This window comes from Ranitomeya variabilis, chromosome 7 (genome assembly GCF_051348905.1).
Source record: "Ranitomeya variabilis isolate aRanVar5 chromosome 7, aRanVar5.hap1, whole genome shotgun sequence".
Taxonomy (NCBI): Eukaryota; Metazoa; Chordata; class Amphibia; order Anura; family Dendrobatidae; genus Ranitomeya; species Ranitomeya variabilis.
In genome coordinates, this window is record NC_135238.1 from 109,603,650 (window position 1) to 109,628,226 (window position 24,577).

A 24,577-nucleotide genomic window follows, 5' to 3' on the forward strand; every position below is an offset into this window, starting at 1 on the left:
CCTGAATCCTAGACAGGCCCGCTGGCCATTGTTTTTCTCCCGTTTTGACTTTGTGGTCTCGTATTTACCAGGTTCAAAGAATGTGAAGGCTGATGCTCTTTCAAGGAGCTTTGTGCCTGACTCTCCGGGAGTCGCAGAACCAGTTGGTATTCTTAAAGAGGGAGTTATCTTGTCAGCCATTTCTCCGGATTTGCGACGTGTGTTGCAGAGATTTCAGGCTGGTAGACCTGACTCTTGTCCACCTGACAGACTGTTTGTTCCTGATAAGTGGACCAGCAGAGTCATTTCCGAGGTTCATTCCTCGGTGTTGGCAGGGCATCCGGGAATTTTTGGCACCAGAGATCTGGTGGCTAGGTCCTTTTGGTGGCCTTCCTTGTCACGGGATGTGCGGTCGTTTGTGCAGTCCTGTGGGACTTGTGCTCGAGCTAAGCCTTGCTGTTCGCGTGCCAGCGGGTTGCTCTTGCCCTTGCCTGTCCCGAAGAGGCCTTGGACACACATTTCCATGGATTTCATTTCAGATCTCCCGGTGTCTCAGGGCATGTCTGTCATCTGGGTGGTATGTGATCGCTTTTCCAAGATGGTCCATTTGGTACCTTTGCCTAAGCTGCCTTCCTCTTCCGATTTGGTTCCTGTGTTCTTTCAGAATGTGGTTCGTTTACACGGCATTCCTGAGAATATTGTGTCTGACAGAGGATCCCAGTTTGTTTCCAGGTTCTGGCGATCCTTTTGTGCTAGGATGGGCATTGAGTTGTCGTTTTCGTCTGCCTTTCATCATCAGACTAATGGACAAACGGAGCGAACTAATCAGACTCTGGAGGCTTATTTGAGGTGTTTTGTTTCTGCGGATCAGGATGATTGGGTGACCTTCTTGCCGTTGGCTGAGTTTGCCCTTAATAATCGGGCTAGTTCCGCTACATTGGTTTCGCCATTTTTCTGCAACTCTGGTTTCCATCCTCGTTTTTCCTCGGGACATGTGGAGCCTTCTGACTGTCCTGGGGTAGATTCTGTGGTGGATAGGTTGCAGCAGATCTGGAATCATGTGGTGGACAACTTGAAGTTGTCACAAGAGAAGGCTCAGCGTTTTGCCAACCGCCGCGGTGTGGGTCCCCGACTTCGTGTTGGGGATTTGGTATGGCTGTCTTCTCGATTTGTTCCTATGAAGGTCTCCTCTCCTAAATTTAAGCATCGCTTCATCGGTCCTTACAAGATATTGGAAATCCTTAATCCTGTGTCCTTTCGCTTGGATCTTCCTGTGTCGTTTGCCATTCACAACGTGTTCCATAGGTCTTTGTTGCGGCGGTACGTTGTACCTGTGGTTCCTTCTGCTGAGCCTCCTGCTCCGGTGTTGGTTGAGGGCGAGTTGGAGTACGTGGTGGAGAAGATCTTGGATTCTCGTCTCTCCAGGCGGAGGCTTCAGTGTTATGACCCCAATGGCGAGGGTCTCAGAGGAACGTGGAAGTCTGCAGAATACAAAAATCCAGCTCATAGGGCAGTGGTAACTGGGTTGACCATATATCTACTCCTAACGCCAACACTAGAAGTAGCCGGGGATCATTCCTACGTTGATTCTAGATGACACGCGCCAGCCAGAGAATCTAGCTACCCCTAGTAGAGGAAAACAAAGACCTTTCTTGCCTCCAGAGAAGGGGACCCCAAAGCTGGATAGAAGCCCCCCACAAATAATGACGGTGAGGTAAGAGGAAATGACAAACACAGAAATGAACCAGGTTTAGCACAGAGAGGCCCGCTTACTGATAGCAGAATAAAGAAAGGTAACTTATATGGTCAACAAAAACCCTATCAAAATCCACACTGGAAATTCAAGAACCCCCGAACCGTCTAACGGTCCGGGGGGAGAACACCAGCCCCCCTAGAGCTTCCAGCAAAGGTCAGGATATAGATTAGGAACAAGCTGGACAAAAATACAAAACCAAAACAAATAGCAAAAAGCAAAAGGCAGACTTAGCTGATATAACTGGAACCAGGATCAGTAGACAAGAGCACAGCAGACTAGCTCTGATAACTACGTTGCCAGGCATTGAACTGAAGGTCCAGGGAGCTTATATAGCAACACCCCTAACTAACGACCCAGGTGCGGATAAAAGGAATGACAGAAAAACCAGAGTCAAAAAACTAGTAACCACTAGAGGGAGCAAAAAGCAAATTCACAACACTTCAGTATCTGGTCAAGTGGAAGGGCTATGGTCAGGAGGATAATTCCTGGGTGGTTGCCTCTGATGTGCATGCGGCCGATTTAGTTCGTGCCTTTCACGCTGCTCATCCTGATCGCCCTGGTGGTCTTGGTGAGGGTTCGGTGACCCCTCCTTAAGGGGGGGGGGTACTGTTGTGAATTAGACTTTTTGGCTCCTTCTTGTGGTCACTAGTGGTATGACTCTGGGATTGTCTTTTTTTCTGTTTGGCACTCACCTGGGTCGTTAGTCCAGGGGTGTCGCTATATTAACTTCCTGGATCCTTAGTCCAGTGCCTGGCATCGTTGTAATCAGATCCTTCTGTTGCTCCTGTCTGCTGGTCCTGGCTCTTGCAAAATTAAGCTAAGTCTTGCTTCTTTGTTTTTTGAGTTACTTGCTTTGCTACTATTTTTGTCCAGCTTGTACTAAATGTGATTTCTGACCTTGCTGGAAGCTCTAGGGGGCTGGTGTTCTCCCCCCGGCCGTTAGACGGTTTGGGGGTTCTTGAATATCCAGCGTGGATATTTTAATAGGGTTTTTGCTGACCATATAAGTCATCTTACTATATTCTGCTATTAGCTAGTGGGCCTCTCTTTGCTAAATACCTAGCTCATTCTTATGTTTGTCTTTTCCTCTTACCTCACCGTTATTATTTGTTGGGGGCTTGTATCCAACTTTTGGGGTCTTTTCTCTGGAGGCAAGAAAGGTCTTTATTTTCCCTTCTAGGGTTAGTTAGTTCTCCGGCTGGCGCGAGACGTCTAGAACCAACGTAGGCACGTTCCCCGGCTACTTCTATTTGTGGTGCTAGGATTAGATATATATGGTCAGCCCAGTTACCACTGCCCTATGAGCTGGTTTTTTGTGTTTGCAGACTTGGTATTGATTCCTGAGACCCTCTGCCATTGGGGTCATAACAGCTGTGTATCGCTGTTTGGTGCAGGCGCAGAGAGCTCTGGCCGTCTGATGTCACAGCCAGGCTTGCAGACTGCGCCTGTGCGGCCACCCTGCTTGTGAATCCCAGCCCAACACTCTGCATAATGCATAACACACTGCGGGGCTGGGATTACCAAGGTTGGTCGCCTCTTAATAATGGAGAGGCGTCAATTATGACACCTATCCATTATTAATCCAATTGTATGAAATGGTTAAAAAAACACACACACACAATATTGCAAAGTATTTTAATGAAATAAACACACAGGTTGTTGTAATATTTTATTATTCTCTTAATCCAGCTGAAGACCCTCGTTCTGTAACAAATTAAAAATAATAAACCAACAATATACATAGCTTCCGTAGATCTGTAATGTCCCACGATGTAAATCCATCTGAAGGGGTTAAAATATTTTACAGGCAGGAGCTCTGCTATAATGCAGCTGTGCTCGTGCCCGGGGAATGAAGGTAATGTAGGTCAATGACCTGTAGTTACCTTCATTCGCGGTGTTGCGCCCTCTGCTGGATGTCCTCATATGACCTCGAGCCTTACAGGCAGGATCCCTAGGGTTAGGGTTAGGATCCCTAGGGTTAGGGTCCCTAGGGTTAGGGGTAGGGTTAGGATCCATTTATCACCTTGATGGTGGGGGGTGGCTTATGGGTTAGGGGTAGGGTTTGGATCCCTTTATCACCTTGATGGTGGGGGGTGGCTTATGGGTTAGGGTTTGGATCCCTTTATCACCTTGATGGTGGGGGGTGGCTTATGGGTTAGGGTTTGGATCCCTTTATCACCTGGATGGTGGGGGGTGGCTTATGGGTTAGGGTTTGGATCCCTTTATCACCTGGATGGTGGGGGGTGGCTTATCATTGTGTATTCTTGTTTTTTTTTCTATAGAAACGCGTTTAAAACGCAACCAAACGCATGTGCTTAAAAACGCATGCGTTTACATAGACAGCAATACGTTTTTTTGCGGCAAAAAAACACCTCTAGAAGTTACTACATGTTGCATTTCTGCAACCGAACACAAGCATAGAAACGACGCATGCGTCGTCAAACGCGGCAAAACGCATACAAAAAAAGCATGCGTTTTTAATGTTAAACATAGGAAAAAGATGCATGCGTTTTTTTGCGCTAAAACGCAGCGGCAAAAAAACGCAAATGTGAAACCAGCCTTATTTGGGCCTACTCACTGTGTCAGCCTATCATTACAGTTGTCCTCCACTGAACAAAGCAATGCTGCCTGGTTAGTCCTGTTACCAATTTTGAACTGCATTTAGCCCACTTTATTATTTGGGCCTATATCTGTGTTTCCTCCTCATCCTGCCCATTGCCCAGCCAGTGCTAGATGAGTCTGCTGGTACATTGACCCAGACCACTACATTCCCCTTGCACTCTACACAGCCAGAATCTGACCCTGCTGAAAGTCAGGTTCCCCTTCCCGCATACTATACCACCTTACACGGGGACAAAGAGGAAGGTGCAGATGAAAGTGCAGGTTCCTTCATCAGGTGGGGGGGCATACTCGTTGGCGACGTCACTGGCACAGGGCCCCTCATAGTACGCAAAAGTGTCGCTGCCGGTGGGAAGCGCCCACGCCGTGCAAACACACCGCCGTACTTTGAAGGGCCCTGTGCCAGTGCCAATGCGAACGAGTGGGCCCCCCCTGCTTGCTCAGGATCACAGCACTTGCAAAGTTGAAATACTTACCTCTCCCTGCTCCACCGCCGTGACGTAGTCAGCATTTCCTGGGCCCACTAAAAACTTGAACCAGCCCTACCCCCCACAACTTTAACCAAATGACCCCCAATTTCCAATGCCTAACTATTATTATAAAGTTAATTAAGATTGACAAGCTTCAGTAACAAGAATGGATGTTTTTGCCATTAAAATGGGCACTGTAGGTGTTTTCCTGGCCTCCACTCACTGCCGACTATGCTTCCCCATTGACTTGCATTGGGTTTCGTGTTTCGGTCGATCCCCGACTTTTGGCGATAATCGGACGATTTCACTCCACTCGACTTTTGACAAAGTCGGGTTTCGCGAAACCCGACTCGATCCTAAAAAAGTGAAAGTCGCTCAACCCTAGTGACTACCCATTATATATATATATATATATATATATATATATATATATATATATATATATATATATATATATATATATATATATATATATATATATATATATATATATATATATAGGTTAGAAATCCCTTCTTTAACATTACATAAATAAATGTACTTATTAGAAAAACATTTTTTGCTTTTTCTTTATTATGGGATGTTTTTTTTTATATTTTTACACATTTTAATATTTATTTTTTACATTGTCCCATCCTGGGACATCACTGTACAGCATCAGACAGGCAGGGAAGGAGGCATGTCAACCCTTGCTGTAAGCAGGCATTCACAAACCACCTTCCCATGCATAAAATGGTCATGGGGATCTCAATTTAGACCATCAGGACAACGCAATTACATCGTGTTGTCCTGATGGAAGCGTGCACGGAATTAGTTCCTTGCGCGATGCTCCTCTATGTCGCTGTCACTACTGACAGCGGCATCAGAGGGGTTAAATGCCAGCGATTGGTGCTAGCACCGATCGTGGGCATTGCTGCAGGGTTTCAGCTCTCACACATAGCGGGGACCTGCACACGATCGCTGCGGTGCTCAGCGTATAGCCACATGATTGTGCTCCATACATATACTGCTGTTTTAAAAAATGAAGCCCCGCAGAGTAGTATATGTATGGCACATGTCGGGAAGGGATTAACTTTAGATCTTTTTAGAGATCATTTCATCTTCAACTTGTTTAAATGTTCACAATAACAGTAGCTTTCATGGGAGGTGCCAAAACTTTTACAAGTCACTGTAATCTGAGCACCATATAGTGAAAGTAAAAATGGTGGCCAATAATTGTATAAGCAGCCAGATCTGTAAACAGCATGGTATGGAGAAGGAGGAGCTGAGCAGAATGATACATAGGCTTGTTGGAAAAGATTTAGTAAACTTATTTTATTCACTGAAATCCCTGGTGTTTGCATGCAATGTAGAATAGTAGACAGATCTACTAGTGATTGTGCATGCCACAATTGGTCAGTCATGCAGAAAAGGCTGTCAGTAACTGAGAAGGAGCACCCACTGGACTCCTATGCATACAAACACCAGGGATTTCAAAGAATAAAATGCAAAGTTCATTGAAACTTTTATGGCAAAACTGTATAATCAATCTGATCAGCTGTTCCTGCTCTATAACATTCTGCCTTTAGATCAATACTATTTTCAACATGACCCAATCCCTTTAAAGAAAAGTGCTGGGAAAAAATATGCATAGCAATATAAGAATTTAATTTACCAGAAATCTGGCATAAAATCTCTCACTTTTGGTAAACTTCTTTTTCCAACATATAATAGAAAGAGCACCCATATCATTGCCACATTTAAATTAGCTTCTCTGTAAAGGGAACAGGTTAATAGCGTTACTAACCTGCTCGATGTCCACACTTAGCCAAAAGCTGTGGGGAGAAAATGAACTTTATTCTCCCTGGCAATGTTCTGGTTTGCGTCACAGGGGAGGTGCTGGCAAAGGGCTGTAACCGCGCCCCCCGACCCTGACTGACACTGGCTCTGCTTTGGGGCCGGCTGCAGGCAGCGCCTGGGGCACAGTTACACCCGCTGCTTTGTATACTCATGTAATGACGCTGCCTGGTGTTGTAGAGAGGCAGCCTAAGGCGGCGCTAGGGGGAGCACAGGGAGACGGAGGAATGAGGCACGCTGTGCACACAGGACCTGAACTAGACAGGTCACGTGATCACTGCAAGGACAGTGGGGCCGAAGCTACCGCACAAGAACGGAGGGTCTACAAAAAACACAGGACACAGAGTACTAAGACAGAGACGTAGTCAAAGGACAAGCCAAGGGTTGGGAGGCAAACGGGAGCGAGATACCAACGGGTAAAGCAGCAGATTACCCCCTTTGATAAAGCAATCCGCGAAACGCACATCAGAGGCTACCTGGGGTGCTGTCTTAGTCTGGACTCATTATGGGTAAGCTTGCTAATGGGTGATACACAGGTGCATCTCAAAAAATTAGAATATCATCAAAACGTTCAATTATTTCCGTTCTTCAATATCAACAGTGAAATTCATATATTATATAATGTCATTACAAACAGAGTGATCCATTTCAAGTGTTTATTTCTGCTAATGTTGATGATTATAGCTTACAGCCAATGAAAACCCAAAAGTCATTCTCTTAGTAAATTAGAACACTTTATAACACCAGTTTGAAAAAATATTTTAAAAATCTGAAATGTTGGCCTACTGAAATGTATGCTCAGTAAATGTATTAAATACTTGGTCAGGGTTCCTTTTGCATGAATTACTGCATCAATGCGGCGTGGCATGGAGGCGATCAGCCTGTGGCACTGCTGAGGTGTTATGGAAGACCAGGCTGTTTTGATAGCAGCCTTCAACTCGTCTGCATTGTTGGGTCTGGTGTCTCTCGTTTTCCTCTTGACAATACCCCATAAATTATCTCTGGGGTTAAGGTGAGGCGAGCTTGATGGCCAATTAAGCACAGTGGTACTTTTGTTTTTAAACCAGGAATTGGTACGTTTGGCAGTATGGACAGGTGTCAAGTCCTGCTGGAGAATGAAATTTCCATCTCAAAAAGCTTGTTGGCAGAGGGAAGCATGAAGTGCTTTAAAATTTCCTGGTAGACGGCTACGCTGACTTTGGTCTTGATAAAACACAGTGGACCTACACCAGCAGATGACATGGCTCCTGAAACCATCATTGATTGTGGAAAATTCACACTAGACCTCAAGCAGCTTGGATTGTGTGCCCCTCCACTCATCCTCCAGACTCTGGGACCTTGATTTCCAAAATCTAGTGTGAAGTATCCACAATCAATGAAGGTTTCTGGAGCCATATCATCTGCTGGGGTAGGTCAGCTGTGTTTTATCAAGACCAAGGTCAGCGCAGCCATATACCAGGAAATGTAAGAACACTTCATGCTTCCCTCTGCAGACAAGCTTTTTGGAGATGGAAATTTCATTCTCCAGCAGGACTTAGCACCTGTCCACACTGCCGAAAGTACCAATTCCTGGTTTAAAAACAACAGTATCACTGTGCTTGATGGTCATCAAGTTTGCCTGAAATTAACCCCATAGAGAATTTATGGGGTATTGTCAAGAGGAAGACCAGAGACACCAGCCCCAATAATGCAGATGAGCTGAAGGCTGCTATTAAAGCAACCTGGGATTGCATAACACCTCAGCAGTGCCACAGACTGACTACCTCCATGCCACGCCACATTGATGCAGTAATTGATGCAAAAGGAGCCCCGACCAAACATTGAGTGCATTTACTGAACATGCATTTCCGTAGGCCAACATTTCGGATTTTAAAATCATTTTTCAAGCTTGTGTTATAAATAATTCTAATTTACTGTGATAATGACTTTTGGGTTTACATTGGCTGTAAGCTATAATCATCAACATTAACAGAAATAAACACTTGAAATAGATCACTTTTTTGAAATGACTATATAATATATGAGTTTCACTTTTTGTGTTGAAAAACTGAAATAAATTAACTTTTTGATGATATTCTAATTTTGTGAGATGCACCTGTAACTCTGCTATGGCCATTTTACATGGGTATTTTCATATTCCACTGCTGATTTATAAATACCATTACTTTGATACAGCTGCAATATTTTTTTAGCCAGCTTTTTCCCTATGTTTATATGGATTTTGTATGATCTGTTTTTATGTGTGTCTAATAAAAATGTTGGTAATTTTTATCCATATTGTAGCTTGTTGCCACTCCATTTTTCATTTGTGGTTGTGATCATCCCCCTCCAGTACCCGAATCAGGTTATATGCCCACCGTAAATCCAGCTAAGAAAACCATTTGGCCCCAGACAATTGATTACACAAATAAGGAATGAGTGGAAATACGCATTTCTCACGGTAATCTTATTAAGTTCCCGAAAGTCAAGGCATGGGCGGAGGCTACCGTCTTTTTTTTTTTACAAAAAAGAATCCTGTGGCAACAGGAGATACAGGAGGGCGAATATGTCCCTTGCGAAGACTTTCAGATATGTACTCCTTCATGGCGGACCGCTCAGTACCAGAAAGGTTAAACAACCGGGCCTTAGGCAACTTAGCCCCAGGAATAAAATCGATGGCACAATCAAAAGGGTGGTGCGGTGGCAACCCCTCGGCTTGACTTTCAGAGAACACATCATCGAAGTCTTTCAGGTACTCCGGAATATCCTCATGACTGACGAACGGCACAGATACATAAAGTAGACCGTTATTTTTACATTTAGGCCCCCACTCTGTACCACTCGTCAGAGAGCTTTCCCTGAGTGAGACCCATAATCGTGTCCTCAGCCAATCTCACTCGATCGGGTTCACTGTAAATGAGCCCCAAGGTCTCGATGAACCGATCCACAGATAATCTCTCAGGGGAGGTAGGGGGCAGGGAGAAAGCCCAGGACTACGGACCCGCACGTAACTAAGTTATCACTATCCCCACCCTTTGACTTTCATCCCCTGAAGACCTAGGACACAGGGAAAACAAAAACTTGCAACTCTCCCTAAAGACTTGGAATTTACTTTTATCCCCAGAAAAGGTATCCGGTAATTTTACAGAAGGTTCAGGAGAAGAAAGGGAAACATCTGAGACAGCCCCATCCATACTGTCAGACGGAGAGGAGGCACCCCGGACCACAATAACCGTATCCGCCAACTCCCTTTGCACCTGTCGGTGAGAAGCAACCAAAGCTCTTTGCTCCACCGACAGATTCTGCATCATTTTGGTCAGGTTAGCAGCCTGATCTGACAGAGCTTGGCGTGGATCCATATCAGAGGAAAAAAGAAAAAAAAGTGCAGAATCTCCTTCAATGTTTTGGGTCGGTTATAACGTAATGACGCTGCCAGGTGTCATAGAGAGGCAGCCTAAGGGGGCGCTAGCGGGAGCACAGGAAGAAGAAAGAATGAGTCACACAGTGCACACAGGACCTGAGCAAGGCAGGTCACATGATCACTGCAGGGACAATGGGGCGGAGCTCCGCGTAAGAACGGAGGGTCTACTAAAAACGCAGGACACAGAGTACTAAGACAGAGACGTAGTCAAAGGACAAACCGAGGGTCGGGAGCCAGGTACCAAGGGGCAAAGCAGCAGATTAGTCAGAGACAAGTCAAGGGGTCAGATAGCCAGGACAGACAGAGAAGTACCAAGCAGAAAACAGGAGCAGTAGTCAGGGGGCAAACCGGGTCATACACAGCAAGGCACACACGTACAGAGGCACAACGATTGCAGATGAATAACCTGGGTCAGCTATCTCAAACCGGGTACGGAAGTATAACTGACTCAGAACCCAGGAACCACCAGCATTTAATAGCTGCCCCAGAACCAAAGAGAGACAGACTAATTTAACCCAGACCTGACCAGGACGGAGCCAGAACCAGCCCATCCAGAGCCATGACAACTCAGAGCGGTGACTGAACCCGAGCCAGGTTCTCTTTAAATTGTCACTTTCTTTAAATAGATAGCTGTTTAAGGGAAATGGGATTTGGAGTGTGGTATCAGAAAATTAAGCCCTGTTCACAAGAAAATGGAGTTGTGTTACCTAAACGTAATTTGTCAACACTAGTGATGAGCGAGTATACTCGTTGCTCGGGTTTTCCCGAGCACGCTCGGGTGATCTCCGAGTATTTGATAGTGTTTGGAGACTTAGTTTCCATCGCCACAGCTGAATGATTTACAGCTATTAGCCAGGCTGAGTACATGTGGGGGTTGCCTGATTGCTAGGGAATCCCCACATGTAATCAAGCTGGCTAATAGCTGTAAATCATTCAGCTGCGGTGATGAAAACTAAATCTCCGAACACTAACAAATACTCGGAGATCACCCGAGTGTGCTCGGGAAAACCCGAGCAACGAGTATTTATTATTATTATTATTTATTTATATAGCACCATTAATTCCATGGTGCTGTACATGAGAAGGGGTTACATCAAAATACAAATATCACTTACAGTAAACAAGCTAACAATGACAGACTGGTACAGAGGGAAGAGGACCCTGCCCTTGCGGGCTTACATTTTACAGGATTATGGGGAAGGAGACAGTAGGTCGAGAGTTGCAGCAGTTCTGATGGTGCTGAGGTGGCCGTGTGGTCTTTACAGGCTGTAAGCTTCTTTGAAGAGGTGGGTTTTCAGGTTTCTTTTGAAGGATCCAAAAGTAGTGGATACTAGTAGAGTAGAGGATACTCGCTCATCACTAGTCAACACACTAGGACTGGTTCTAGATCTTAGAAATGTTGTGTACTTACACCTCCCATAGTAATTCCATCAATGAGAGCCACATACGGCTTTTTGCAGGTCCCTGAGAAAAAGAAAAAAAAATCATAAATTTAGTATTTAGCACTGATTAATAATGAGTTCTGGGTCTATGGCTCAATCTGGGCTTTTTCTTTATATACAATAATTACCTTTTATGTTTCTGCATCTCAAGAACAATAAAAAAATGTTGTCACCATTCTTGTTTTTTGGCAGGTCAGATAGTAGTTTTCATTACTATAATTTTGGAACTCATGACATTCTTCTATTCTGCCTTATAGAGGCAGTGTAATAAATAATGCCCACTTGCTGCACACATGACTTGGAAATTACTGTAAATGGGGTCTCCTCTTCTCACACTCACTCATCCACTCACCTATCACAAAAGGCTAACAATGCGCTAAGCCAGTTTCACAAACCTTAAACACAACTCTGGTTGCCACCACTCAATGTTATGTTAGGCCCTGGGTAACACACTAGTGCACATGCACAGACAGTTTTTCCAAGCACCTGACAGGGACACTACTTATATGCTGCCATAGACAGTGTAACACAACCAGGCTATACATTCCCTCTTCAAGTTTGTGGGTAGGTTTAGAGGAGCAAGGAACAAACTTATTAAATTGATTTATTAAAGGAAAAATGACAAAGATAAAATAATAAAAAGACTTAAAAATGGCTAAAATAGTATAACTAAAGGCACTGAATACAGAAATGCCTTACGTATTTTGAAACTTGCTGTTGGAGGAGTCGCCAAGGAAATTTGGATGAGAGATTTTAATGGGTCCCATCCATACCCCTGAAGCATCTTATTGCTCAATTGAGAGTAGGATGGCTCATTGTATGTAAGAAGTGGGTGCTGGACACCTCCAAATGGAATAATATGACAGGTTTAGGGTACGTTCACACAGGACTTTTTTGCTGCTTTTTTTTGCTGCTTTTTTTATGCTAATTTTCAGCTGCTTTTTACAGTACCAGTAAAGCCTATGAGATTTCAGAAATCTCATGCACACACGTTGGTTTTTTGTTTGATCAGTATTTTCTGCTTTGCTGCTTTTTTTGGACATAGGGCATGTCACTTCTTTCAGCGTTTTTGCTGCGTTTTTGCTGCGTTTTTTCACCCATTGACTTGAATGGGTGATGAAAAAAACGCTGCAAAAACGCTGAAAAAACGCATGTAGCATTATTTGCTGCGTTTTTTGTGCAGAAAATCATGGCCAGCAGGAAGGGATCTCACAGCCAAGAGCTTAGGGGTGTGGTTAGTGAGGTGTGAAGAGCCATTGTGAGTCATTGTGAGGTGTGAAGAGCCATTGTGAGGTGTCCTGATTGTGATCTATTGTGAGGGAGTTCCTGGTAGTAAGGTGTGAAGAGCCATTATGAGGTGTGAAGAGCCATTGTGAGGTGTCCTAGCAGCTGAAAATTGGCATAAAAAAAGCAGCAAAAATCTGCAGCAAAAAAGTCCTGTGTGAACGTACCCAAAAAACGCACCAAAAACGCACTAAAATAACGCACCTAAATTAGCATAAAAAAGCAGCAAAAAAAAGCAGCAAAAAAGTCCTGTGTGAACGTACCCTTAAATCTGAGCATACTTTCACAATCCTAGACACACCAAATATTACTATAATATATCTAGAATTCAGATTGATATTACATTTTTATGATTTCCCAAGGTTAAAAGTCCTGACACTGTATAAAAGAATCAATTGTGTGAATTGGTGTGAGTTGCTGAATTGGGAGTAGCTATATTCACAGGGGGTAAACTTAGGGTGGGGGCTCATAATTAAGGGGTTATAAGGGGCAGCTATTTGGGACTCAAGTCCTTTTTGGTAGGGCATTGAACAGCAAGGTGGATTGTTGCTGAGGGGAAAAAAAAAATCTTTAAATCTTCAGCTTAGCGAGTGTGAGCGAGCTGAGTGTGACCTGAGCGTAAGTGTGAACGGCGGTAAGTGTGACTTGTGATTCAGTGACTTTGGACTCCTCCAAGGGAAGAATTACTGAATTGCTGTCTGTATTTTATGAATACTTTGTATTTATGTTTATTTAACGTTTCCGTCTGGTGTAATCCCCATTAGGAAATGTGCTCCACTATTGTTAATGCCATCCAGTGCACATCTTGCCACATGTATGCACTCCTTGATCAGCCGGTCGAGGGTGCATACTGCTGTGCGAGGTGTGAGCACATTGAGCATTTGGAAGCCCAGATTCTGGATCTAAATGTGCAGCTGGCAACACTGAGATCCATAGACAATATGGAGAGGAGTCTTCTGCTCACTGAGCAGACGCTCAATGGGATAGATGAGGGGGGGATGGTAGGATGGAGCTGCAGGACAGTGAAGTAGCTAGCTGGGTGACATTCAGAAAGCGGGGTAGAGGGAAGAATGCCAGGGAGGCTAGTCCTGATCTGGCACACCCCAATAAGTTTGCTAAGTTGGCAGATGAGGGGGGTGCCAGTACAGGGGTAGCCAGGCATGTCCTCTGAAAGCCGGAGGAGTGACTGCTCCAGTACAGAGGGAAATAGGAGAGCAGGGCAGGCCAGACAGGTGCTGGTAGTGGGGGACTCAATTATTAGGGGAACAGATAGGGCAATCTGTCACAAAGACAGGGATCGTCGGACGGTGTGCTGCCTACCTGGCGCTCGAGTCTGACACATCGCTGATCGGGTGGCAGATTACTGGGAGGGGCTGGTGAGGACCCAGCGGTCATGGTGCACATTGGCACAAATGACAAAGTTAGAGGCAGGTGGAAGGTCCTTAAAGATGATTTCAGGGAATTAGGCTGCAAGCTGAAAGCAAGGACCTCCAACGTGGTAGTTTCCGTAATACTGCCTGTACCACGTGCCATGCCAGAGAGGCAACGGGAGATTAGGGAGGTTAATAAGTGGCTCAATAATTGGCGTAGGAAGGAGGGGTTTGGGTTCCTGCAGAACTGGGCCAACTTCTCAGTGGGCTACAGGCTCTACGCTAGGGACGGGCTGCACCTCAATGGGGAAGGTGCAGCTGTGCTGGGGGAGAAAATGGCTAGAAGGTTGGAGGAGTGTTTAAAACTAGGGATTGGGGTGGAGGGTATTCAATTTATAGGATGGGAAGATAGGGCAGATAGAGACCTGGGCACAAATAAGGAAGTTGGGGGTGGCGGTGGCATGGGGGGTGGGGTTAGAACAGTTAATAATTTAAGAAAGAATAGAGGTACAGAGAGGAACATCAAGTGCATGTATACTAATGCCAGAAGCCTCGCCAAAAAAATGAACAAATTAGAATTAATGTTGTTGGAGCATAATTATGACATGGTGGGGATATCTGAAACATGGCTGGATGAGAGTCATGACTGGGTTGTTAACTTGCAGGGCTATAGCCTTTTCAGAAATGACCGTACAGATAAGCGAGGGGGAGGGGTGTGTCTGTATGTAAAATTGTCCTTAAAACCCATCCGGCGTGATAATATAGGTGAATTTAATGAAAATGTAGAGTCCCTGTGGGTGGAGATAAGGGGAGGGGGAAAAATAATAAATTACTGATAGGAGTTTGTTATAAGTCTCCAAAAATAATAGAAGCAATGGAGAATATCCTCGTAAAGCAAATAGATGAAGCTGTGACTCAAGGAGAAGTTATTATTATGGGAGACTTTAACTACCCTGAAATAGATTGGGGAACAGAAACCTGCAGTTCCAGCAAAGGTAATCGGTTTTTGACAACTATGAGAGACAATTACCTTTCACAACTGGTTCAGGACCCAACAAGAAGGGGGGCACTGCTAGACCTAATATTAACCAACAGGCCAAAAAATAAGTTTTCGTGTATCCTTTAATAAGATGTGTAGTAGAGGGGTTACAAGGACACTAAACTTCAGGAGGGCAAATTTCCAACGAATGAGAGATGATCTTGGTACAATTAACCCCTTCATGACTGTGGGATTTTTCATTTTTCCGTGTTCGTTTTTCGCTCCCCTCCTTCCCAGAGCCATAACTTTTTTATTTTTCCGTCAATTTGGCCATGTGAGGGCTCATTTTTTGCGGCACGAGTTGTACTTTTGAACGACATCATTGGTTTTACCATGTCGTGTACTAGAAAACAGGAAAAAAATTCCAAGTGCAGTGAAATTGCAAAAAAAGTGCAATCCCACACTTGTTTTTTGCTTGCCTATTTTGCTAGGTTCACTAAATGCTAAAACTGACCTGCCATTATGATTCTCCAGGTCACTGCGAGTTCATAGACACCTCACATGTCTAGGTTATGTTTTACCTAAGTGGTGAAAAAAAATTCCAAACTTTGCAAAAAAAAAAAATTGCGCCATTTTCCGATACTCGTAGCGTCTCCATTTTTCGTGATCTGGGGTCAGGTGAAAGCTTATTTTTTGCGTGCCGAGCTGGCGTTTTTAATTATAGCATTTTGGTGCAGATACGTTCTTTTGATCGCCCGTTATTGCATTTTAATGCAATGTCGCGGCGACCAAAAAAACGTATTTCTGTTGTTTCGATTTTTTTCTCATTACGCCATTTAGCGATCAGGTTAATGCTTTTTTTTATTGATAGATCGGGCGATTCTGAATGCGTCGATACCAAATATGTGTAGGTTTGATTTTTTTTTATTGATTTATTTTGATTGGGGCGAAAGGGGGGTGATTTAAACTTTTATGGTTTTTTTATTTTTTTCACATTTTTAAAAACTTTTTTTTTTCACTTTTGCCATGCTTCAATAGCCTCCATGGGAGGCTAGAAGCAGGCACAGCCCAATCGGCTCTGCTACATAACAGCGATCATCAGATCGCTGTTATGTAGGAGAATTGCAGGTGTGCTGTGAGCGCCGACCACAGGGTGGCGCTCACAGCCACCGGCGATCAGTAACCATAGAGGTCTCAAGGACCTCTATAGTTACCTTCCTGGCACATCGCCGACCCCCGATCATGTGACGGGGGTCGGCGATGACGTCATATCCGGCCGCCCGGCCGGATGCGGTAGTTAAATGCCGCTGTCTGCGTTTGACAGCGGCATTTAACTAGTTAATAGGTGCGGGCAGATCGCGATTCTGCCCGCGCCTATTGCGGGCACATGTCAGCTGTTCAAAACAGCTGACATGTCCCGGCTTTGATGCGGGCTCACCGCGGAGCCCTGCATCAAAGCAGGGGAGCTGACATCGGACGTACTATCCCGTCCGATGTCAGTAAGGGGTTAACTGGGACGATATCCTGAGACATAAAAATACACAAAGAAAATGGGAGACGTTTATTAGCATCCTGGATAGGACTTGTGCACAGTATATACCGTATGGGAATAAACATACTAGAAATAGGAGGAAACCAATATGGCTAAATAGAGCTGTAAGGGGCACAACAAGTGACAAAAAGAAAGCATTTAGAGAATTAAAGGAAGTAGGTAGTGATGAGGCATTAAATAAATACAGAAAATTAAATAAATTCTGTAAAAAGCAAATCAAGGCAGCAAAGATTGAGACAGAGAGACCCATTGCCAGAGAGAATAAAAATAATCCCAAAATATTCTTTAACTACATAAATAGTAAGAAACTAAAAAATGAAAGTGTTGGCCCCCTAAAAATTGTCTGGGGGAAATGGTGGAGGAGGATGAGGAAAAAGCCAATATGCTAAATGACTTTTTTTCATCAGTATTTACACAAGAAAATCCCATGGCAGACAGTATGATCAGTGATAACAAAAATTCCCCATTAAATGTCACCTGCTTAACCCAGCAGGAAGTACGGCGGCGTCTAAAAATCACTAAAATTGACAAATCTCCGGGCCCGGATGGGATACACCACCGAGTACTGCAGGAATTAAGTACAGTAATTGATAGACCATTATTTTTAATCTTTAAAGACTCCATAATAACAGGGTCTGTACCACAGGACTGGCGTATAGCAAATGTGGTGCCAATATTCAAAATGGGGACAAAAACTGAACTCGGTAATTATAGGCCAGTGAGCTTAACCTCTACTGTGGGTAAAATCCTGGAGGGCATCCTAAGAGATGCTATACTGGAGTATCTGAAGAGGAATAACCTCATGACCCAGTATCAGCATGGGTTTACTAGGGACCGTTCATGTCAGACTAATTTGATCAGCTTCTATGAAGAGGTAAGTTCCGGACTGGACCAAGGGAACCCAGTAGATGTAGTGTATATGGACTTTTCAAAAGCTTTTAATACGGTGCCACACAAAAGGTTGTTACATAAAATGAGAGTAATGGGGATAGGGGAAAATATGTGTAAGTGGGTTGAGAGCTGGCTCAGGGATAGGAAACAAAGGGTGGTTATTAATGGAGCACACTCGGACTGGGTCTCGGATAGCAGTGGGGTACCACAGGGGTCAATATTGGGCCCTCCTCTTTTTAACATATTTATTAATGACCCTGTACGGGGCATTCAGAGTAGAATTTCAATATTTGCAGATGACACTAAACTCTGCAGGGTAATCAATACAGAGGAGGACAATTTTATATTACAGGATGATTTATGTAAACTAGAAGCTTGGGCTGATAAATGGCAAATGAGCTTTAATGGGGATAAATGTAAGGTCATGCACTTGGGTAGAAGTAATAAGATGTATAACTATGTGCTTAATTCTAAAACTCTGGGCAAAACTGTCAATTAAAAATACCTGGGTGTATAGGTGGATGACAAACTCATATTCAGTGGCCAGTGTCAGGCAGCTGCTACAAAGGCAAATAAAATAATGGGATGTATTAAAAGAGGCATAGATGCTCATGAGGAGAACATAATTTTACCACTATACAAGTCACTAGTTCGACCACACTTAGAATACTGTGCACAGTTCTGGTCTCCGGTGTATAAGAAAGACATAGCTGAACTAGAGCGGGTGCAGAGAAGAGCGACCAAGGTTATTAGAGGACTGGGGGGTCTGCAATACCAAGTTAGGTTATTACACTTGCGGCTGTTTAGTTTGGAAAAACGAAGACTAAGGGATGATCTTATTTTAATGTATAAATATATGAGGGGAAAGTACAAAGACCATTCTGATGATCTTTTTAATCATAGACCTGAGACAGGGACAAGGGCGCATCCTCTACGTCTGGAGGAAAGAAGGTTTAAGCACCACCCTACATCTCCTCTCTGGTCTCAGTCTACCACCCTACCCGTGCCCTCCGCTCCGCTAATGACCTCAGGTTAGCATCCTCAATAATCAGAACCTCCCATTCCCGTCTCCAAGACTTTACACGTGCTGCGCCGATTCTTTGAAATGCACTACCTAGGTTAATACGATTAATCCCCAATCCCCACAGTTTTAAGCGTGCCCTAAAAACGCATTTGTTCAGACTGGCCTACTGCCTCAACACATTAACCTAACTATCCCTGTGTGGCCTAATAAAAAAATAAATAAAAAAATAAAAAAAAATAAAAAATCAGGTTCCTCGCATCATGTTCTCATACACTTTATGCAGTCAATAGCCTCTGTGTCTTTACTGCTACATACTTAGGCTGTTAACTGGTTCATGCAGCTTTACATGAACACCCGAGCCTTAGGGTACCGTCACACAGTACCATTTACATCGCTACGACGGCACGATCCGTGACGTCACAGCGATCGTATGATTATCGCTCCAGCGTCGTAGACTGCGGTCACACGTTGCAATCACGGCGCTGGAGCGATGCCGAAGTCCCCGGGTAACCAGGGTAAACATCGGGTTACTAAGCGCAGGGCCACGCTTAGTAACCCGATGTTTACCGTGGTTACCAGCGTAAAAGTAAAAAAAAAAAAAAAACCGTACATGCTCACCATCTGATGTCCGTCCGGTCCCTTGCCGTCCGCTTCCTGCTCTGACAGATCCGGCCGTACAGTGAGAGCAGAGTGCAGCGGCGACGTCACCGCTGTGATCTGCTCTCACTTTCCGTCCGGCAGACAGTCAGAGCGGGAAGCGGATGGCAAGGGACCGGACGGACATCAGATGGTGAGCATGTACGGTTTGTTTTTTTTTTTACTTTAACGCTGGTAACCACGGTAAACATCGGGTTACTAAGCGCGGCCCTGCGCTTAGTTACCCGATGTTTACCCTGGTTACCAGCGAACGCATCGCTGGATCGCTGTCACACACAACGATCCAGCGATGTCAGCGGGTGATCAAGCGACGAAAGAAAGTTCCAAACGATCTGCTACGACGTACGATTCTCAGCAGGATCCCTGATCGCTGCTGCGTGTCAGACACTGCGATATCGTAACGATATCGCTAGAACGTCACGAATCGTACCGTCGTAGCGATCAAAATTGCACTGTGTGACGGTACCCTTACACTATGACTGGTCCAAATAACTAAAGCAATTGTTACCATCCACCTCTCATGTCTCCCCTTTTCCTCATAGTTTGTAAGCTTGCGAGCAGGGCCCTCATTCCTCCTGGTATCTGTTTTGAACTGTGATTTCTGTTATGTTGTAATGTCTATTGTCTGTACAAGTCCCCTCTGTAAGTTGTAAAGCGCTGCGGAATATGTTGGCGCTATATAAATAAAATTATTATTTTTATTATTATTAAGCATAATAACAGATGCGGATTCTTTACTGTAAGAGCAGTGAGACTATGGAACTCTCTGCCGTATGATGTTGTAATGAGTGATTCATTACTTAAATTTAAGAGGGGACTGGATGCCTTTCTTGAAAAGTCGTAGTTACTCACCGATAACGGTGTTTCTCAGAGCCCATGACAGCACTACCAGAGAGATGGAGTCCGCCCTTCAGGGACAGGAAACCCTACAGGATAAAAGGGCGGTACCTCTCTCCTGCCTCAGTTTGGTTTACAGAGCATCAGAGGTCCTCCAGGTTAGTGACAACAAGAAATACACATTTTTAGCACAAACTTATGAAGATTACACCGTGTCTAAATCAAACACACACTTCGTATAAGGTGCTCACCGCACACGTGATAAGGGGGGGAATAAGCAGGTGCTGTCATGGGCTCTGAGAAACACCGTTATCGGTGAGTAACTACGACTTTCTCAGTCGCCCATGACAGCACTACCAGAGAGAATTGCAGAGATTATTGCTTTAGGGCGGGACCACAGCCTGTAAGACCCTTCTTCCGAAGGTTAAGTCCGACGAAGAGGCTAAGTCTAAGCGATAGTGCCTAAAGAAGGTTGAAGGTGTTGACCAGGTGGCCGCTTTACAGATTTTATCTATTGGTACCTCCGACCTTTCGGCCCAGGAGGTCGCCATAGCCCTTGTAGAGTGTGCCTTGAGTCCTTCAGGAACTGCATTTCCCGTGGACGAGTATGCCAAGGCTATCGCATCAGTGACCCAACGAGCTATAGTGCTTTTTGAGGCTTTGAATCCTTTCCTAGGCCCCTGAAAACAGATAAAAAGACATCCTTCCTTCCTATACTGACGGGAGGACTCTAGGTAATGTATTAGACACCTTCTTACGTCTAAGGTGTGGAATTTTTCCTCTTTTTGATTTTTTGGATTTGGGCAGAAGGACGGAAGGATTATTTCCTGGGATCTATGGAAATTGGAAGCCATTTTGGGTAGATAAGCAGGATCTGTCCTCAATACTACCCTATCATCCATTATCTGTGTGAAGGGAGGGTTTGCAGATAGAGCCTGAAGGTCACTAATCCTACGGGCAGATGTTAGGGCTGTAAGAAGGGCCATTTTAAGAGATAAGACTTTAAGTGGTATCGAATCTATGGGTTCGAATGGGGGTTCTGTCATAGCCGAAAGAACTAAGTTTAAGTCCCAAGATGGAGGGCTTCTGATTTTTATTGGCCTAGAACGTGCCGCGGCTTTAATAAACCTTGCTACCCATGGATTAGTGGCAACACTATGATTGTATAATGCCCCTAAGGCCGCTACTTGCACCTTTAGGGTGCTTACCGAGAGGCCCATATCCAAGCCTTTCTGTAGGAACTCTAATATTTTATTTATTGGAACCTCATCTTGTAGTGTTACGCCTGAGGTGGACAAAAACTTTTTCCAAGTTTTACCATAGATTCTAGTTGTTATTGTCTTCCTACTTTTTAATAGTGTGGACACTACCTTATCTGAGAAGCCCTTTGCCCTTAGCAGTGACCTCTCAAGTTCCACGCTGTCAAGTGTAGATTTGCCGACTGAGGGTGGAACACCGGCCCCTGTGATAAGAGGTCTGGAAGATCCGGGAGGATCCAGGGATCTGTGACCGATAGAATTTTCAGCCAAGAAAACCAAGCTCTTTTGGGCCAGAACGGGGCTATTAGAATGATTCTCGCCCTGTCCTGTCTTATCTTCCGTAGGACTGCCGGTATCAGTATATAAGGGGGAAAGGCATATGTCAGACCGTGAGTCCAGGGAATCGAGAATGCATCCAGAGCTCGGGGGTTCCCTCTGTGGTCTAGGGAACAAAACTGTTTTACCTTCCTGTTCTCTAGACTGGCGAAAAGGTCTATTGCTGGTACCCCCCAGATTTTTGTGATCTGATCGAAGACCCTTTGGTTCAGAGCCCATTCCCCGTTTCAGCTGGGTACGGCTTAGGAAGTCTGCCTTTTTGTTCACTATGCCTCTTATGTGTAATGCCGAGAGGGATAGGAAGTGATGTTCGGCTAAGGAGAAGATTTGGGAAGTAGTATCCATCAGGGCTCGTGATCTGGTTCCCCCCTGGTGGTTCAGGTAGGCCACTACTACTTGATTGTCCGAGAAAACCCGGACATGCTGTCCCCGTAGTTTGGGAAGAAAAACTGACAGAGCGTGGTTTACTGCGCAAAGTTCTTTTTGGTTTGAGGATACCTGGTATTCTCGATCTGTCCAGACCCCCTGAGTAACGCTGTTTCCCAGGTGAGCTCCCCACCCTGTGGGACTGGCGTCCGTGGTAACTATTCGATGTGTATCTATCACCCACGGGACTCCCTTCGATAGGTTGTTGGAATCTAGCCACCAGTCTAGGGAACGAATAGTGTCTGAACTTAGAGTCATGCGACCTTCCAGGCATCCCTTCAGTGTGAGCTGATTTTTTAGGACATCCCACTGGAGGTCTCTTGTGTGGATCTGAGCCCACTGTACTGCCGGGAGACAGGCCGAAAGGGACCCCAGCAGTGACATCGCTCCCCTTAAGGTCATATGAGGATTTGAGCGAGCTGCGGATACAATGCTTAGTATTTTTTGTATCTTTGGGTCTGGAAGGCGACATTCCTGTAGAACCGAGTCCAGAGTTATGCCCAGAAACTCTTGTACCATGGTCGGTTCTAGTTTTGATTTCTGGAGATTTAGGAGCCACCCTAACTCCGTTAGAGTTTTTATCACTCTGCTGCACTGTTGGCGACAATGTTGGGCTGTATCGCTGATAATCAGGAAGTCGTCTAGGTATGGTATTATGATAACATCCTCCTCCCTTATGTGGGCCATCATTTCTGCTACCACCTTGGTAAAAACACGGGGTGCTACTGAAATGCCAAACGGGAGGGCCTTGTACTGATATTCTCTCACTACTCCCTCCATGACTACTGCTAGTCTGAGGAATTTCTGTGAGTTTTTGTGGATGGGGACGTGATAGTACGCGTCGCTGAGATCCAACACTACCATGAAACAATTTGGAAACAGGTTTTTTATTGTGGACCTTATCGATTCCATTTTGAATGTTTGATTCTTTACATAGCTGTTCAATTTCCGGAGATTTATTATTGTGCGGACCGAGCCATCCGGCTTTGGAATCAGGAACAATGGGGAAAAAAATCCTTTCCCTCTTTCCGATGACGGAACTTCTCGGATCACGTCTTTGGATATTAGTTTTGAAATTTCTAGTTCCAAGGCCCGTTGTTGCCGCCCTGAAGGTTTCAATGGAGTGACCACATAGTGTTGGGGAGGAAGGGTGGTAAAGTTTAATTGAAGGCCCATTTCTATTAGATTTAGAATCCAGGAACTGGAGGAGATTTTTTCCCAGGCCGGAAGGTATTGAGACAGTCTCCCTCCCACCCTGGGTGAGGTGTCATTTAGTGGTTTTTTTATTTCTGGGGGAGTTGCCAAAGAGGAAGCCTCTGTCTCTATTTCTCCCCTCCTCCCACCTGTTCTGTTCTCTAGGGGGGCGCCTGCGGAAAAATTTTCTGTTCCGAAAGGGCCGTCTGAGATATGGTGCGGCCAAGTTAGGGAATCCTTTCTTCTTATCTCCAGCCTTTTGTAAAATGTCATCTAGAGTCTCGCCAAACAGAAATTTTCCCGCACATGGGATTGAGCAAAGTTTTTGTTTTGTCTGTAGATCGCCTGGCCAATTTTTCAGCCACAGCGTTCTACGCGCCGCGTTAGACAGGGCTGCCGATTTTGAAGTCAGCTTGATTGAATCCGCCGAAGAGTCAGCCAAGAAGGCTGCCGCCCCTCTAATCATGGGAATCGATTCAATTATTTTTTGCCGGGATACTCCATCCCTTAACTGTTTCTCCAGATTGTCTAACCAAATCATCAGAGATCTGGAAGTACATGCTCCCGCTATGGCGGGTCTTAAACATCCCCCTGCTGACTCCCAGGCTCCTTTTAGGAAGGTGTCGGCTCTTTTATCAAGGGGGTCTTTTAGCGTACCCATGTCCTCAAAGGGGAGAGCAAATTTCTTTGACGCCTTAGCGACTGCCACGTCTAGTTTAGGGGCTTTATCCCATGCTATAGAGTCATCTTCCGCAAAAGGATATTTCCTTTTAAGGGAGGGTACGGACGAATTTTTCCTTTCTGGCTTCTCCCACTCCTTTTTAATCAGGGCCTGCACGTTTTCATTAAGTGGAAAAACTCTGCGTTTTCTCTGGCCCAGGCCGCCAAACATAATATCCTGTACCGTTTTGTCAGGACGTGGGTCTATAACCCCCATTGTAGACCTTACAGTCTTTACCAGGGCATCAATTTCATCTAAGGGGAAGCAGTGGCGGCCTCCACTCTCAGTGTCTGAGGAGGAGGAGGAACCTTCCTTGTCTGACACATCCTCATCAGCACTAGAAGGATCAGAGTGAGACAGGGGGACAGGTGATCTCTCCTTAACCCCTTCCCGTTTAAGGGATTTAAATGTTGTTTCTACCTCTGATCTAATTACCGAGCGTAATTCAGAGGCAAAACTGGGGGTTTCTTCACAGAGGACTTGACCTATACAGGAACCGCATAGTTTTTTATCCCAGCTCTGTGCTAGGGGTTCTCCACATAGGG

At 44.9% G+C, this 24,577-nt stretch overlaps 1 protein-coding gene across 4 annotated transcripts in view; it reads right to left on the reverse strand.

Annotated features, from left to right (window-relative positions):
- HIBCH (3-hydroxyisobutyryl-CoA hydrolase) overlaps positions 1-24,577 on the reverse strand; it is a 962,330-nt gene that overhangs the window by 579,618 nt on the left and 358,135 nt on the right. For all 4 annotated transcript variants that reach the window (XM_077275660.1, XM_077275661.1, XM_077275658.1 and 1 more), the window contains one exon: positions 11,472-11,524. In XM_077275660.1, coding sequence (XP_077131775.1) covers positions 11,472-11,524 — 53 coding nt within the window. The remainder of the gene's footprint in view (positions 1-11,471; positions 11,525-24,577) is intronic.